Here is a 13,768-nt window from a genome sequence, read left to right as displayed (position 1 = left end):
GCAAGGTAACATGAGCAACAGGGAAGGATGTTTAAAACCCTGTAATTTTAAATTAACACCCCTCTACAACAAGGATAGGGGGGAAAAGGGATTCTTCCATCCACAGGAGCACACTGTTCCATGTGTCCATGTATGGGATTTAATATCTATTCAGGAAAAGGAATAGCAAATACATAGCTGGATGCTGTGGCCAATCCACACTTCAAAGAACTGGAGCTAAGCCACAGTGATATCATACCTAAAGATGTATCATTTTTGTCAAGTGCTGTAATTTTTTTTTTTACTGTAGCAATGAGGATGAGGATGGTGAGGATCATAAACCAAAAGCAAAGCAGCAAAGACAGCATCCCTGTTTACCTGTACATTATCACATGATGTGTAAGGCCATGACATTTTGCTCCTTCAACTCAAAAATGTAGCAGCTTCTCACAGGGCAAACACTTCCCTGGTTACTTCAAGACAGTTATGACAAGGTACATGCATCTAAGAAGCCAACTGTTCTTGCCGAAATCAATCCCATGGAACAGTGTCCAGATCTCAGTGAGGAACCTTACAACCACCAGCACTTGGACTGGACCACCTACCCTAGACACATGTGGCTTCCTGCAGTTATAGAGTCCCAACACGGACAGTCTGACCTCCTGTAGGTAACTGTGGCAGGCAGAGGTATACACATATTTCTGAATTTTCTCTTCCATACTACCAGAACTTCAAACAATCCTCAAAACTACAGGACGGAGCTGTGGTGTCTCTAGCACTGCTGTCAGTGTACTCAACTTTCCCTCACAGCAACAGACTGGCACTGTGTTTAGGAGAAGCTTTACAAATGCTGCTTACCCCCAGCCACAAGGGAGGAGCCCTTCTCTACTGGCTGAGCCTGCCAGGTTAAAACAGAAGATCCTTTGCTGTATGAAGCTAGGAAGACACACCAGCCTATGAGATGGCAGCTACCCAGGATTCAAGTACCTACTGTGGCTGGAAAAGGAATTTGGGATTGCACCAATGGCACTAGGAATTCACTATCTACAGGCATTTTTTTTTGTCTTGATATTTTCAAACACCTGAACCTCTTCCAATGGGCTGCACTGGTAGAAGAAGAAGGAGGAAACAAAAGTGATTTTTAGGAACAGACTCCTGCAGAGATGGGACAGAGGGCATTCCTACATGTTGGACTTCTCAGCCTTCAGTGCTGAAGCAATTCTCAGTGAACTGTTCCTGCACAGCTAAGCTGTCGCACAGCCCATCTCATCTGAGGCGCTTCTAGACATCACAAGCTGCCCCTTAACTGCGATCCCTCCCAAGCCCAATCTTGGTCCCAGTGAGGTGTTTTGCCCTGCCCTGTCACAAAGAGGATGCTGGAAGAAGAGCCTATATAACATGTATATGTGTATTTAAACTGTGTCTGCACCCAGCGAGCAAGCGGGTTTAGCCCTGCTCTCTGGGCAGCAGGAGGGCCAGAAAGGCTGATAAGCTGCAACAAGCCGGTGTGAGGAGGAGAAAGGCACAAGAAAGAGCAGCTCTTCAGAGACTGCTGTCAAACATCTGGCTGGGGAAGAGGAGAGGAGAGCTCAAATCCACTCTGTTCCTTGAGCCCCTGATGCTGATGGAATGGGGAAGCCAGCGCTGCACCAACTCCACTGGTGCATCCAGGAGGCAACCTGGCGACATCCTTTGGATCTTCAGCTGAGGGCATCTCTTCTTGGAGGTATCCAGGGTACAGCTTGCGAGGATGGGGAAGACTGCACAGAGTGCTTCTGTCCCAAAGGCAGGGAGAGGGCAGGAGGAAGAAATCCAAGATGGAGAAGACTAGGCAAACACAGCAGACCTCATGCTTCCTTCAATAAGGGAATATCTGAATGGCAAGGAGAGGGAAAAAAAAAAAAAAAAAAGAAAAAGTAGTCAAACTTCTGAAGTTCAACAGACACCAGAAAAATTACTATTGAAAGCAAGACAAGCTCCCACTTTCATAACACAACAATGCAGTGGTCTCCCTCTCCTCACATCAGAAAGGAACTCTGGAGGACTCTGCTCCAACCTGCCCTTGAGAGTAGGACCATTACCAGCTCCAGCCTCGAAAAACTCCAAGGACAGAGATTCCATCACCACTCTGGATGTCTATCCGGTCCTGCATTACCCTGCTACCGCAAAGTATCTTTTAATACCACGGAAAGGGAAAGTTCTGCCCTGAGCATCTACAGGCCAGTTACATTTCTTGCCCAAGACACAGCAGTCCCTGCAGAAGCAACGTTAAGCTACAACTTCACATCAGCTCTGGCATTGCAAAGCTACTCCTTCAGGACAGCATAGAAGAGAGGAATAAAAGATGTTTTGACTGCTCAAGAGACTTGCCTCTCTGTCCTCTACATTAAGTTCATGCACATCCCTCTAAGGTCTTAGACAGGGTAAGGCTGCAGCACTGAATGCTTTGTGGCAGAAAGCTGCTTAGTAAAATAGTCTAAAAATTAAGCAGCCCAAACATCACAAAGGGTTTGTATTCCAAGCATGTCCTCCCACTCCCGCCAACATAGTTTCCACAAACACAGTTATTTTTACTGCTTTTGCACTATAATGCTAGAGGCTGGATTTCTCCAAAAATCCTTTGCTAAAACAAGAGTAAGCAGTAGACAATCTTGCTCAGACTGCCCTAGGCTCCAGTCTGAGGACACTGAATTCTTCAGAAGGTATTAAACACTGCTTACATGTTTAAGATGAGAAACATGCTATACAGAGTAGATCTTTTCAAAAGCTGCTCTAGTGGCAGACACACATAGGAGCATCCCTTGTCATTTTTCACCCTAATCAACTGCAGAAACTACTCTTAAAAGGGTCTCATTTAATGCTCCCTGCACAAGTGACTTACCATCTGTGTATTCCTCAGAGGAAGTGAGTGATAAAAGGCTCTGTATGTCACTGCTTTCTGAATCCTGGACCTCTTTGTGTACAGGTCTACTGCTAGCCATGCCAGCTACCCAGGAAGAGGTAGCAGCCTGATGCACAAGAACAGTTTCAGAGCGCTGAGAGCCACTGGCTTCACACAGTCCAGAATGTCCAGGGGCTTCATCTTCTCTTTCAAAGGTGTTGTGAGCCCCCTGGTCCGGCTGCTGCATCTCTCTGGGTCCATTCTGTCCAGCTCCTTCTGAGAGCACGATCTGCACTCGGGAGTCCGAGGGTGGAATGCAATTCCCTGTGCTGCCATACACTGCTTCTTCATAGGATGGCAAGGCCACTTGGACACCATCCACCATAATAGAGACCTGATCTCCAGACACACCTTGGTCTCGCCTCAAAAAAAAAAAAAAAAAAAAAAAAGAACAAAGAGGGCGGGGAGGAGAAAAAAATAAATTGAGTATTTATTTTACTATATATATATCTTACCAAGAACTCCAGTAACCTCTCATAGCAGAACTCTGACTCTCACCATTTAGGGGAGGACAGAAACTTGAATGGTGGTTTAACGAGGTCAAGCAAGCACAGTCTTGGAGCCCTCTGCATACTGCCTTTAAACATGAGCAGAGGCTGTAATTCATGGCACCTGATAGATTTAACAGCAATAGCTGAAAAGTTTACAATGCTTCACCTCCCCACTTACCTCCACAGCTAAATCTGACAAAGGTCATGACTCAGCTCCGTGCTTTAGGCAAAGAGCACTGTTGATTCCAGCCTGCTGCACTGCTGCATTCCACAACACCCAGCACTGTCTGTTCTGCTGCCTCTGCTGCTGGCCAGATAACCTCTGGCAGGATGGGGAAGACAGCTCTGGCACAGCATGAATCACCTGGCCCCATAAGGCATGAGAGAAAACTTCTCCTCTAGTATTTTGGGCCTTTTCAGAAAAGGACAGACTCCAGGGCCCCACCTGTCAACCTCCCCACTATTGGAGTGTCTGCCTCAGCTGGCAGCAGTGTTATGGCTGGGCTCCTCCTCTCACCCACAAACCCAGGCCAGGAGGGTTCTCCTGCAGCAGATGATGGCAGACTTGCACACATATCTAAAGAGCAGTAGTGCCTAATTTCAGGTCCAAATGACCACAGGCAGTCTGGGAAAGATGCCTCTGTGTACACCCAGACACAGACTTCAGTAGCTATCCAAGGCTAGAAGAGATAGGAAATTGATCTACAGACAGAATAATAAGTATAACAACTTTTTCCATTAAAAGCCAAGATAAAAGCACAAGGAAGTCACTCCCTGGGTGGCACATAAGAATGGGGACTGCAAGTGGGTATCACAGACCACCATTTCAGAAAAGCACTGGATCGGTAGTATGGGGCAGAGATGTCACTGAGGCAATGAAAAGAGGAACAGAACAGCAATAAGCTAAGTTGTCCAAAATGAAGGGCTAACCCAACTACCTGAATGGGTTTCTACTACAAAGAAACAGGGTGCCTCTGAGCCCCTCCAAACCCAGCTACACTCACCTGCTGTGATGGAACGACTTCAGCTTCGGCTGCAGCAAAACAAACAGCACAACTAACAGCAGAATCAGGGCAACAGAGCTTGCTGTGGAGGCTACTATGGACAGTGTGGGCACTCCAATTGTGGGTGGAGAGTCCTTTTCTACAAAACCAAGAGGAACACAAGGTAAAATGAATAATTGCCATAGAGAAGGAAAAACATTGACACTGCTCCTCAGGACTTACTCCTGGGTGTGTGTGTAAGGAGCCCAAGTTGCCATATAAACAAGACATAGCACCTATCTCAGTTCGCAGCTCAAGCTGACACCTCTCCATCAGCTGTAAAGGGAACCCAAAATAAACCAGGCACATACAAGGGTCCTTTGGAAAAACACAGAGCAAACAGAACAGCAGTGCAAGCAGGCCATGGGAACTGACATATGGTGGGAAGGGTCATGTTATATATAGACCTGCCTGAGCAAAAGATAGAGAATGTCATGATGTCACCAGCAAAGCCAATAAATGTCTAGCACAATAAGCAGCATATTTTAGGCCAATAAATAGAAAAAGTTCAAAAAAATTTTATTTCTCAACTAATATAACAGCCTTTAAAGAGAAGCAGAAGTCAACTAGCTGGGTATTTTTATGAACTTACTTAAGACACAAAATATTAAGTTTCTCTCTCACACAAACACGTGTCAGAGGACAGAGAAGGAAGGTGGATGTTGTTTCAGGGTGCTGAGTTTTCACTGTTAGATATGTGTGCCCTGTTCACATTACTCTTTCCTACCCTTCTGCAGCTGTGCTGTGTGACTGTATGGAAACCAATTTGCCTTTAAAGGACCTGTGCAGGAATAAACTGGGAGTGAAGAGAGGGCAGCTTGCAGGTGGTATTGCTGAGTACTGCCTACTCTGCCTATAAGGCTACACTAGTCCTTTCACCTCCCTAAAGGAAATAATTGTCTGCATGTGTTGTTCCTGTCCCTGATTTGTGTCTTCGGTAGAGATCCCAAAAGCCTCAACTACCCACAAGGAAGTACTACTGTGAATTGCACATTTGATTTATATTTCTTCATCCAACACATTCTTAAGGAGCACAGGGCCCAGACTGCAGAGGGAATTCAGGAGACATGCTATGAGGTATGAGAGGAAGAGCAACAGGTAAACAAAAAGTAGAGCTGGAGGATCATTCTTTTTAAGCCTACAGCCTGAAATGCCCAAAACAGGCATTTAAGATGGAAACCTAGTTTGCAATTTTCTGCATCATCTCTTGGGGTCAAACCTACTTGGTTTAGTTATTTTAAACTTGTTTCTTTGAAATGTTTTAGAAGCAGCTTGGCCTCCCCCCCAAGAAAAAACAATAGTGACTAGCACATTTTTTTCCTGTGGCAAATAGGGTTGAGTAAGAATTTTAACTTGCAGCATTTCTCAGGGCACTAACAGGAACAAGGGTAGGCAAATAGAGATGCTCCATTTTCAGCATCAGTACATGATGCTGTCAAACTGCTCACTATCCAGGGTGCACTCCAGAACATTTACCACCTCATAAGCCAAAAAAAGTCACAAACTCATACAATAAAGTGCCATAAGGCAATGGGGTTGACAGGCTCAGAGCTGCACAAAACACATGACAACTACTAGGGACTTGATTTATCCTATACAGGACAGGATAGGTAGAATCTTACCCTCACCAATCATTTACTGCTCTTCTAGAGTCTCCCACCTCCCTCCCCCTCTTTGAGCCTTTTGAAAGAGACCCATTAGTTAAGAGTCAGCTATCTCTGACTCTGAACAGTTGGTGCAAAGCTTGTGCTGTGAAAGCAATGGCTTTTTCATTGGGTCAGACTTTTGAGGCACCATATTTTTGATAATGCCACTGACCCTTCAAGATGCTAAAGAAATCTGAGGGATTTCCGCTCATCACAACACAATCCTTCAGCTCAACCAAATGCCACCAAGCAGGAATGCCACCCAGGGAACACTGTGTGCAATAGCTCAGCTTTGTTCTCCAGCCTGGGTGCAGCAAGGGGAAGGGGGATCACTGTGGAAAGGAAGCTAAAGCTGAATTTGAAAACCCTCTTCAGGATCTATTTGCTGCCAGGTAAACTCCCAGATCCTTCCTTATAAATCATAAGAAGGGGCTATTGGAGTGGCAGAGACACTGAGAAGACAGTGTCTTTGGGACAGGACAGGATGTTCAGAGATCACAGGTATGCACTGAGCTCCATAAAGAATTTGATGAAGGTACTTTTATTTTTCTGTTTCTTTCCAATTAAGCTGACACATTTTGCTTTATGTTTTGAAACTTAATTCTGAAGTGTACATCCTGCTAGCTCAGGATGGCTGAGTAGTAAGGTTCTATCAACAAGCCCACCTCAAAGAGGGGAGGGAGTTCTCCCTTTATTCAAAATACCCACTGTTAACACCAGAAGAGTAGTAGGAAAATTAGGAGCTGTACGATGAACATTTTCCTGCAAACCTTTTTACTTTGCAGCTTTGATGGAGGAATTCCTGTTCAGCTGGGAGAGACACAAAATGAAAGCTGCCCACTTCTATTTGAAGAGAAGCAGGAATCATTTGTCAGCAATGTCCTTTCTGCCAGTACAGTGAAAAGCAGCACTATCAATCTTTTTGACACAGGAAACCAACAGTTACTTAACCTGTTTTGCAAGGAAGATTGACTCTACACACACACACACATGTGTGCACAGACTCAGGAAAACCAGACAGCATGGAAAAGGCTACTGTTAGGGCTTCCAGCATTCCTGGGATGAGAGCCTCCAGATAAGCAACAAGTTGCCTACTTTATATCCTTTCCATGGCTTTTCTATTTGTGTCAGGGACTCTAAGTCTGCATCTGATGGGCTTCTGCTGAAAAGACATTTTTAAGAAAGAGCCATGATTGTGAGCTGCATTTATGAAATTGCTGGTGCAATGAGAGACAGCCATATGGACTTACCCAGCATGACACTAAGCGTTTAAGGATAATGTGAAAAGTCAATGCAAGGGCAATTCTAGAGTCAGGGAGCACTCACCAGGGCTGAGCCTGCAGCTGACTTCCATGGCTGGGTTCCACTCTCCATTCTTGCAGGTCAAGTATTTATAATCTCCTTTCAGCATGTAGCCTTCAACACACAGATACTCTATGACACTGCCTGAAGTCAGAGGGTTGTTGCAGGGGCTAGGGTGGCATTTATAGCCTCCATTCTCAGGTTGTGGTGGCTGGGGACAATCTGGAAGAAAAGAAAGTATCATGAAGGACATCTCAGAGGAATATCTATGAAACACAGGCAGACTTCCACCTACAAATACCCACTAAATTAGGAAAGTACTAAAACTAAGAAGAAAGGCTGTTACACAGTGGCAGAGAACACCTTTGATCAAGTTTCTGTGATTGTTAAATACTGCTTGTTATCCCAGTAGTACAGTCCAACTGGCAGTCATCAAACTGGTCGTATTTTTGAACAGTGACACAACAGATTCCACATGAGAGAGCCCCAGAAAATCCTTACTGCTATCTTTTCCCCACAGCTGTTTCACTAGAGACTGGGGTGAACCCAACAACCAGGCTTTCCTATTAGTCTGGCAGGGAGGAGCATGAGACCTCTTGAAGGGAATGAGGAATGCAAAATCCCCTCCTGTACTATGGGTACAGTGTCAAGCTGCAGACCTACCCCATCATAAGGCATCTGAGAAGCCCATAAAAGCACACAGATTTTGACTATTCTACATGAATATGCCACCAACAAGACTGGTAACAGAGCTTTTGCAGTAGGACAAACTTCTTCACTGAAAGGGTAGTCAGCTGTTGAAACAGGCTGCACGGGGGATGGCAAAGTCACCATCCCTGGAAGTGTTCAAGAAACAACTGGACATGGCACTTAGTGCTATGGTTTAGTCACATGGTGGGGTTCCATCAAAGGTTGTTGGACTTGATCATCTAAGAGGACTTCTCCTAGGACCAAATATTCTAGTCTACTTTTAAAAAGGAATTCAATGTATTATGAAAACATTTCTGAAAAAAACCCTCTGTTTACCCACATAAACTCTGGAGTGTTGAAGGTGCTTCACATTCCTTTTTGTACCTCCATTTCCCTGACTGGTGTGTATAAGCACATGTGGTATCTGGCACATGCCAGAAACTTTTCTTGCAGAAATTTCAACAGCCATTCAAATAAAAACAACAAACCAAAATTGAGGAAGCTGCACTGAAAACAGGATATTTGTCTTGCTCAGAGCTTCCTCTGTTCTGGCAGGTCACAATAACCCTGCAGAACAGCCTCAATGTTCCACTGACAACATGTATCTGCCTAGCTGAAAGATGGAGAAATCCAGATTTTTCCCTTAAAATTCACATCAACTCCCCAGACTTCATAAAAGCAAACACATCACAGATCCCTCTTGAGACATTTTGGGGCATGGAAAATCAGTCAACCCATGCAGGGTGCTCCATCAGAGCATGGTGACCCAGGCCTGTCCTTAAACCCCAAAGCACCCACTGTCATGTTCTACCTCTAAGTGACCCACCTTCTGTGGGACAAACAGCAACAAACAGCTGGGCAAAATTCAAGTAATTGGATTTTGAGCTAGATTTAAGAAGCAAAAGAAAACTTGAGATTCATTTACTGTGGAAAAATTTACCACACTGCCTTAGTGCAAACAACTCTTGAACCAAAACACATGTGAAAATGCAGAACAGGTAGTGCTTGTAAATGCCAATAAACTCTGAGATGAAGTGCTGACTGAAGCCAAAAATGCTCTGGTATGAGCTCTGCCAGCTTTATAACTGCAATTCAATTTACTTCTTCAGAAAAGGTTAACAGGGGTCTAAGCACCAGCTTTTCAAGAAGACTTTGTTCTTGAGGAGATTTATTCTTAAATAAGCTTCAGAGAAGCCACTATCCTGGGCCTCGTGAGTTTTAACTGTTACCTCTTCTGTGCTTTTTATCTTTTCTTTCTGCAATAATTTTGTAACTAGTGTTTTAATCCTGCACCTTATGAGGCTAAACTTCCTTTCACTGTGAAACCGTGCAGTATCTCAGGGCAGCTGGGATCAGCCAAAGCAGCAGATTAATGGCACATTTCACATCCAAGCACATAGGCAAATGCCCTGGTTCATCTGTGGTCCAGAAAAGGTTTTTCTGCTATACTGCAGAACCATTTGAGCATGAGAGAGATCTTTAGCAGTTTAATAGATACCTCTCCTGGCGCTGGTGGAGAGCTGTGGGTAAAAGCCAGTGTCACCAGAGCAGATACCAAAACTCAGGAGCAGACAGGACAATTTCCCTACACCTTTTAATACCACAGCCAAGTACTTGGAATTGCTTGGAGTCATGCACACCATCTTTCTGCTGATTGCAGCAAAGAGCTCAGTCCTGCAGCTCCCTTTTCTCCTGAGCTATGCCCATGTGGAAGCCTGGCCACTGCACCAGGAGCCCTTTTGCACACAGAAGCAGCTCACTGTTGGTTCCCCTTCTATCATAAAGCACCACCCACACAGATGAGATTTCTCAGTTAAGTACAGAAATCAGCCAGCCAACAAGAAACAAGCACTCATTTACATTGCAATTGCACTCTCAAAGGCTTGGAAACACCACCACATCCACACCACACCCTGACTGGCCTTCTCAGGTAAGGCCTTCAGAAGATGCACAGCTATGCAACTGCAAACTGGACTCCTCCTCACCTCCACACACCACTCAGACAGGAAAGGAGAGAAGCAGCTGATAAGTGTGTTCAGGCAGTTATGCCTGACTTGTCTTATTCACATGGAAGGGATTGCAGAATTAGCCACCTCCCCTTTCCTCTACCCCCAACCTTCACTTGTCATCCCAGCATCCAGGAATGCACAAGTATTTTAAAATGTCACCTTCACTGTGATGGAAAAACACTGCCTGTGTGCTGGAAAATAGATAAGAAGAGTCTGGATTAGGCAGCCAGAACATCGACACCCTCCACATGATTGAGCTGGTTCTGGACTGTCCTTTGCCAGGCAGCCCCAGGGGAACAAAGCTTCTCAGAGCCTGCAGCTTTGGGGAGGTCTACTAGACAGTGCTGATGGCACTGAAAATTGCTGAAGGCAAGGCTTGGGTGGGTAAGATGATGGACTGGTGGTACCTGAAAAACAGACAGTCAAACACCTCTGCTCCCTACAGGACCAGCTCTCTCTCCCTGGCATCTGTGACAGAATGCAGCACCTCTGCAAGCCAGGGCCCAGTCCAGCATAAGAGAGGCATCCAGAATGCCTGGGACAGACAATGCAGTGACCTGTTTCCAAAGCTTTCACTGCTCTCAGCTTTCACACTCTCCATAATGGGTTTCCTCAACTGCCTCCATATGTGCACCCTAAACTGGGGCTAAGAGAAGAACAAGCACAAGTCTGATTCTGCACAACCCTTTATGTTCCCAGCAGCAAAGCTTACACCCCAAGTTTGCAGCACTGGTACGTTCACAGCAATACAGAACCAGGCAGAGCATCCCATTTACTGCTGGCCACAGAATAAACCACTGACACTTAAGGGGTGAAAAAAGCTGGGTACCAACTGCTGCCAGAATGCACACCCAGAGCAGCCTGCTCCTGGCTATGGCTAGTGGCCAGAAGGTGCAGGTGGATGGGAAGAGCTGCCTGTGTGAACTGTTTATTACCACTCTGGAGCATGGCTGTGTTGGGATGTTCAGTACTGGGAACAGAAAGATACACGCAAGAATTACATCAACTCCCTCCCTGAAACACATGTTTTTGGAAGTATCCCAGGGCTTGTGAGACATCTTAAGACAAACATTCATGCCAGGGAAGGAAGAGTAAAAGAGCCAAGTTACAGAAGTTACCAACTTCCCAGGGGCTTACTGACATTCTAGGCTTGCAAAGCTATTTGCAGGATCTTGATTCATCAAGCTTTCAGGATGCATTTCTCCACCTTGTGCAAAGGGAGCAAATATTCCCAAAGGCCCTGTTTCTAGGAGGTACTAAAGCTTATGACATCTCCTGAGAGAGCTGGTTCTCTGCCAGCATACACTGCTGGAAAACAGGAAGGAAACAGAAGTCCAAAGACTTAGAACATCATTGAATTCCGTTCAGAGGTAAAGAAATTGTCATTTCCAGATTAACAGGCAGAAATTAAGTTATGCACTGGAGCTTCTGCAAATGCCATTCCAAACAACTAGGTATTTAATATACAGACAATTTTTTAATATGTAAATGAAAAAATACTAGGCCAATATGTATTTCCACCCAGTGTCCCAACAAATCACCTATAAGCACCATATTTTTCTGTTTTGGTCATATGAAAAAATATTGTCCTCCTTCATGGAGGGTTAACTGCTCTGATGTTCTTTGAATGGCTGTTACCAGCTTGACAATAACCACCACAACACTAAGGAACATCTTTTTTGTTATGGTAACAGCAAGATCACATTGTACCTTCACCAGCTCCTTTCTCACAGCTCTCCTTCAAGTAGCAAGCCTCACTTGCTTCCTCTTCCACCAGATTCACAGACAGCTGTGAGGAGCTGGAATCCAGCTTCTTTTAGGGAAAGTAAGGTATGTTAGTTGGCCAAACAGATTAATCTGATCACCAGAGGATGAAATGGCTCTTTCATGTCCTGGCTGAGCTGAAGCTGATCAGTGGTCCTCAATGCCAACCTGATGCAGAACTAAAAGCATTTCCAGCATAACGTAACAAAGACACAAACCTAAGCCACGGTCATATGTAATGCCACAGATTGAAACATGGTCTGTTGTGTGCTGACACAGAAGTGAGGGGTTTAAGTGCTCAGAACATAAACCACAGGAGCACAGTTAAGCCTTGATCACAGAGTGAAATTCACAGATAAGCAGAAGATTTACAAAGCTCAAGCAGGATGAGCCTGTTGTGGCAATGACGAACAATACACTCCACTCACACATACAAAGAAAGATTAAATCATACTTCAGTCTGACTGGGTAATTGTCACAGAATTATAAAAGCTCCCCAGTATTAACCTTCCTTGCACAGACACAACACCACACAGAAGTCTAAGATCGCTCTATAGTCTTATTTGTTTGGTACCATCTCTTTATTGTTTTTTTCAATCAGTAAAATTCATGGACTATGAGGGTTCTTATATCCCTCTTTTCTGCACCAAGTATCTGAACTGTTTTTTAGTCATTAACCTATTTCACTGGGCAGTCTGACTATACAGAGATGGAAACCCAATCCTCCTTAAAATATGCATTCTTATGAGAAAAAACAAAACAAAACACAAACAAACAAAAAAAGCAAAAAACTCCCAAACCAAGAAAGCAAATAAAAAAACCTCATCTAATCATGATCTGCCAGAGTGCATAACTAAGTTTGTAACAGAGAGAGAACAAGCCATGGTATTGCTCACCTTACGTGGGCAGACAATTGCATATAGCATTGCTTAACAATAGGATGTTTTGCACTGAGCATCCAGTAATAGTCCTCCTTCTCCACAGCAGGGCACAGAGGTCACTAAAACTAGGACAGGAACAGTTTTGACAAAATCAAGTTGCTCTTTACATGAGTCAGGCCCAAATCCCAACAACTTCAAGAGGAAGCTGGACTCAGCCTCAGGTAAATCCCTCACTGCCCACACAAGTGCCCTAGCAGGTTTGACTACCCTCAGAGCAGGGCCAGAGGAGCCTTACAGGTCTATGCTGAAGCACTTTGGAAGCCATTCGTGTTTACAACTGCTCTGCTGGATGCCCTGAGCATGAGCCCTGCTTGGATACTGTTAACACCTCCTGGCCTTTCAGACATGCCACAATTCTTGTGTCATGTAGAAACTAGAAATGGAAGATGCTAAGCTCAGTACTCCTCTTTCTTCATCTCTAACGTTTACCAGAGAGTGTCAAGACTAACAGAAGAAAAACATCCTACAAACAAAAACCACCCTCCTAATCAAGATAAATATTCCCTGGCTAGTCTGGTTAAACTTGTCATGATGTCTCATATCAGCAGGTCTTACCTGGTGAGCAAACATCTCTGTGAAGCAGAACACAGAAGCACCCAATTAAATTGTCCCAGTGCTAGAGGCCATGCCATTTCTTACATTTTGTTTCCCCTGAAGTCTCATCCTAACTTTCTTGCACTACTTTGACTGCCCTACAGTAGGATTTCTGTGGAATAGCTCAGAAAAGGTGGGCTTGCCTCAAGGTCTGACACCTTTTTCGTCTCTTCTCATATCTCCTGTCACACAGGAAGGTTTTCTCCTGGTCACAGTCATTTCCTGCTCACTGTCTTAAAAGTTGTGCTTCAGAACATTCCAGCGGCAAGAACTTCTCTGTCCAAGTCTCCAGTTCTCCAAAACACTGTCACCTTCATTCTTTCAGACAGGACTTGATACCAGCCTTAAAACCAGCATATCTAGAAAAG

At 44.7% G+C, this 13,768-nt stretch overlaps 1 protein-coding gene across 1 annotated transcript in view; it reads right to left on the bottom strand.

Annotated features, from left to right (window-relative positions):
* The window catches only part of SUSD6 (sushi domain containing 6), a 41,809-nt gene continuing 28,041 nt past the window's right edge, over window positions 1–13,768 (bottom strand). The window contains exons 3-6 of the mRNA XM_056493546.1: window positions 7,427–7,624; window positions 4,416–4,554; window positions 2,861–3,282; window positions 1–1,852 (exon numbers count right to left, since the gene is read on the bottom strand). Of these exons, the coding sequence (XP_056349521.1) occupies window positions 1,827–1,852; window positions 2,861–3,282; window positions 4,416–4,554; window positions 7,427–7,624 (785 nt within the window). The 3' untranslated portion in view covers window positions 1–1,826. The remainder of the gene's footprint in view (window positions 1,853–2,860; window positions 3,283–4,415; window positions 4,555–7,426; window positions 7,625–13,768) is intronic.

The sequence above is a fragment of the Oenanthe melanoleuca genome, chromosome 5 (assembly GCF_029582105.1).
Source record: "Oenanthe melanoleuca isolate GR-GAL-2019-014 chromosome 5, OMel1.0, whole genome shotgun sequence".
NCBI lineage: Eukaryota > Metazoa > Chordata > Aves > Passeriformes > Muscicapidae > Oenanthe > Oenanthe melanoleuca.
This window is presented reverse-complemented; position numbering and strand designations above follow the sequence as displayed.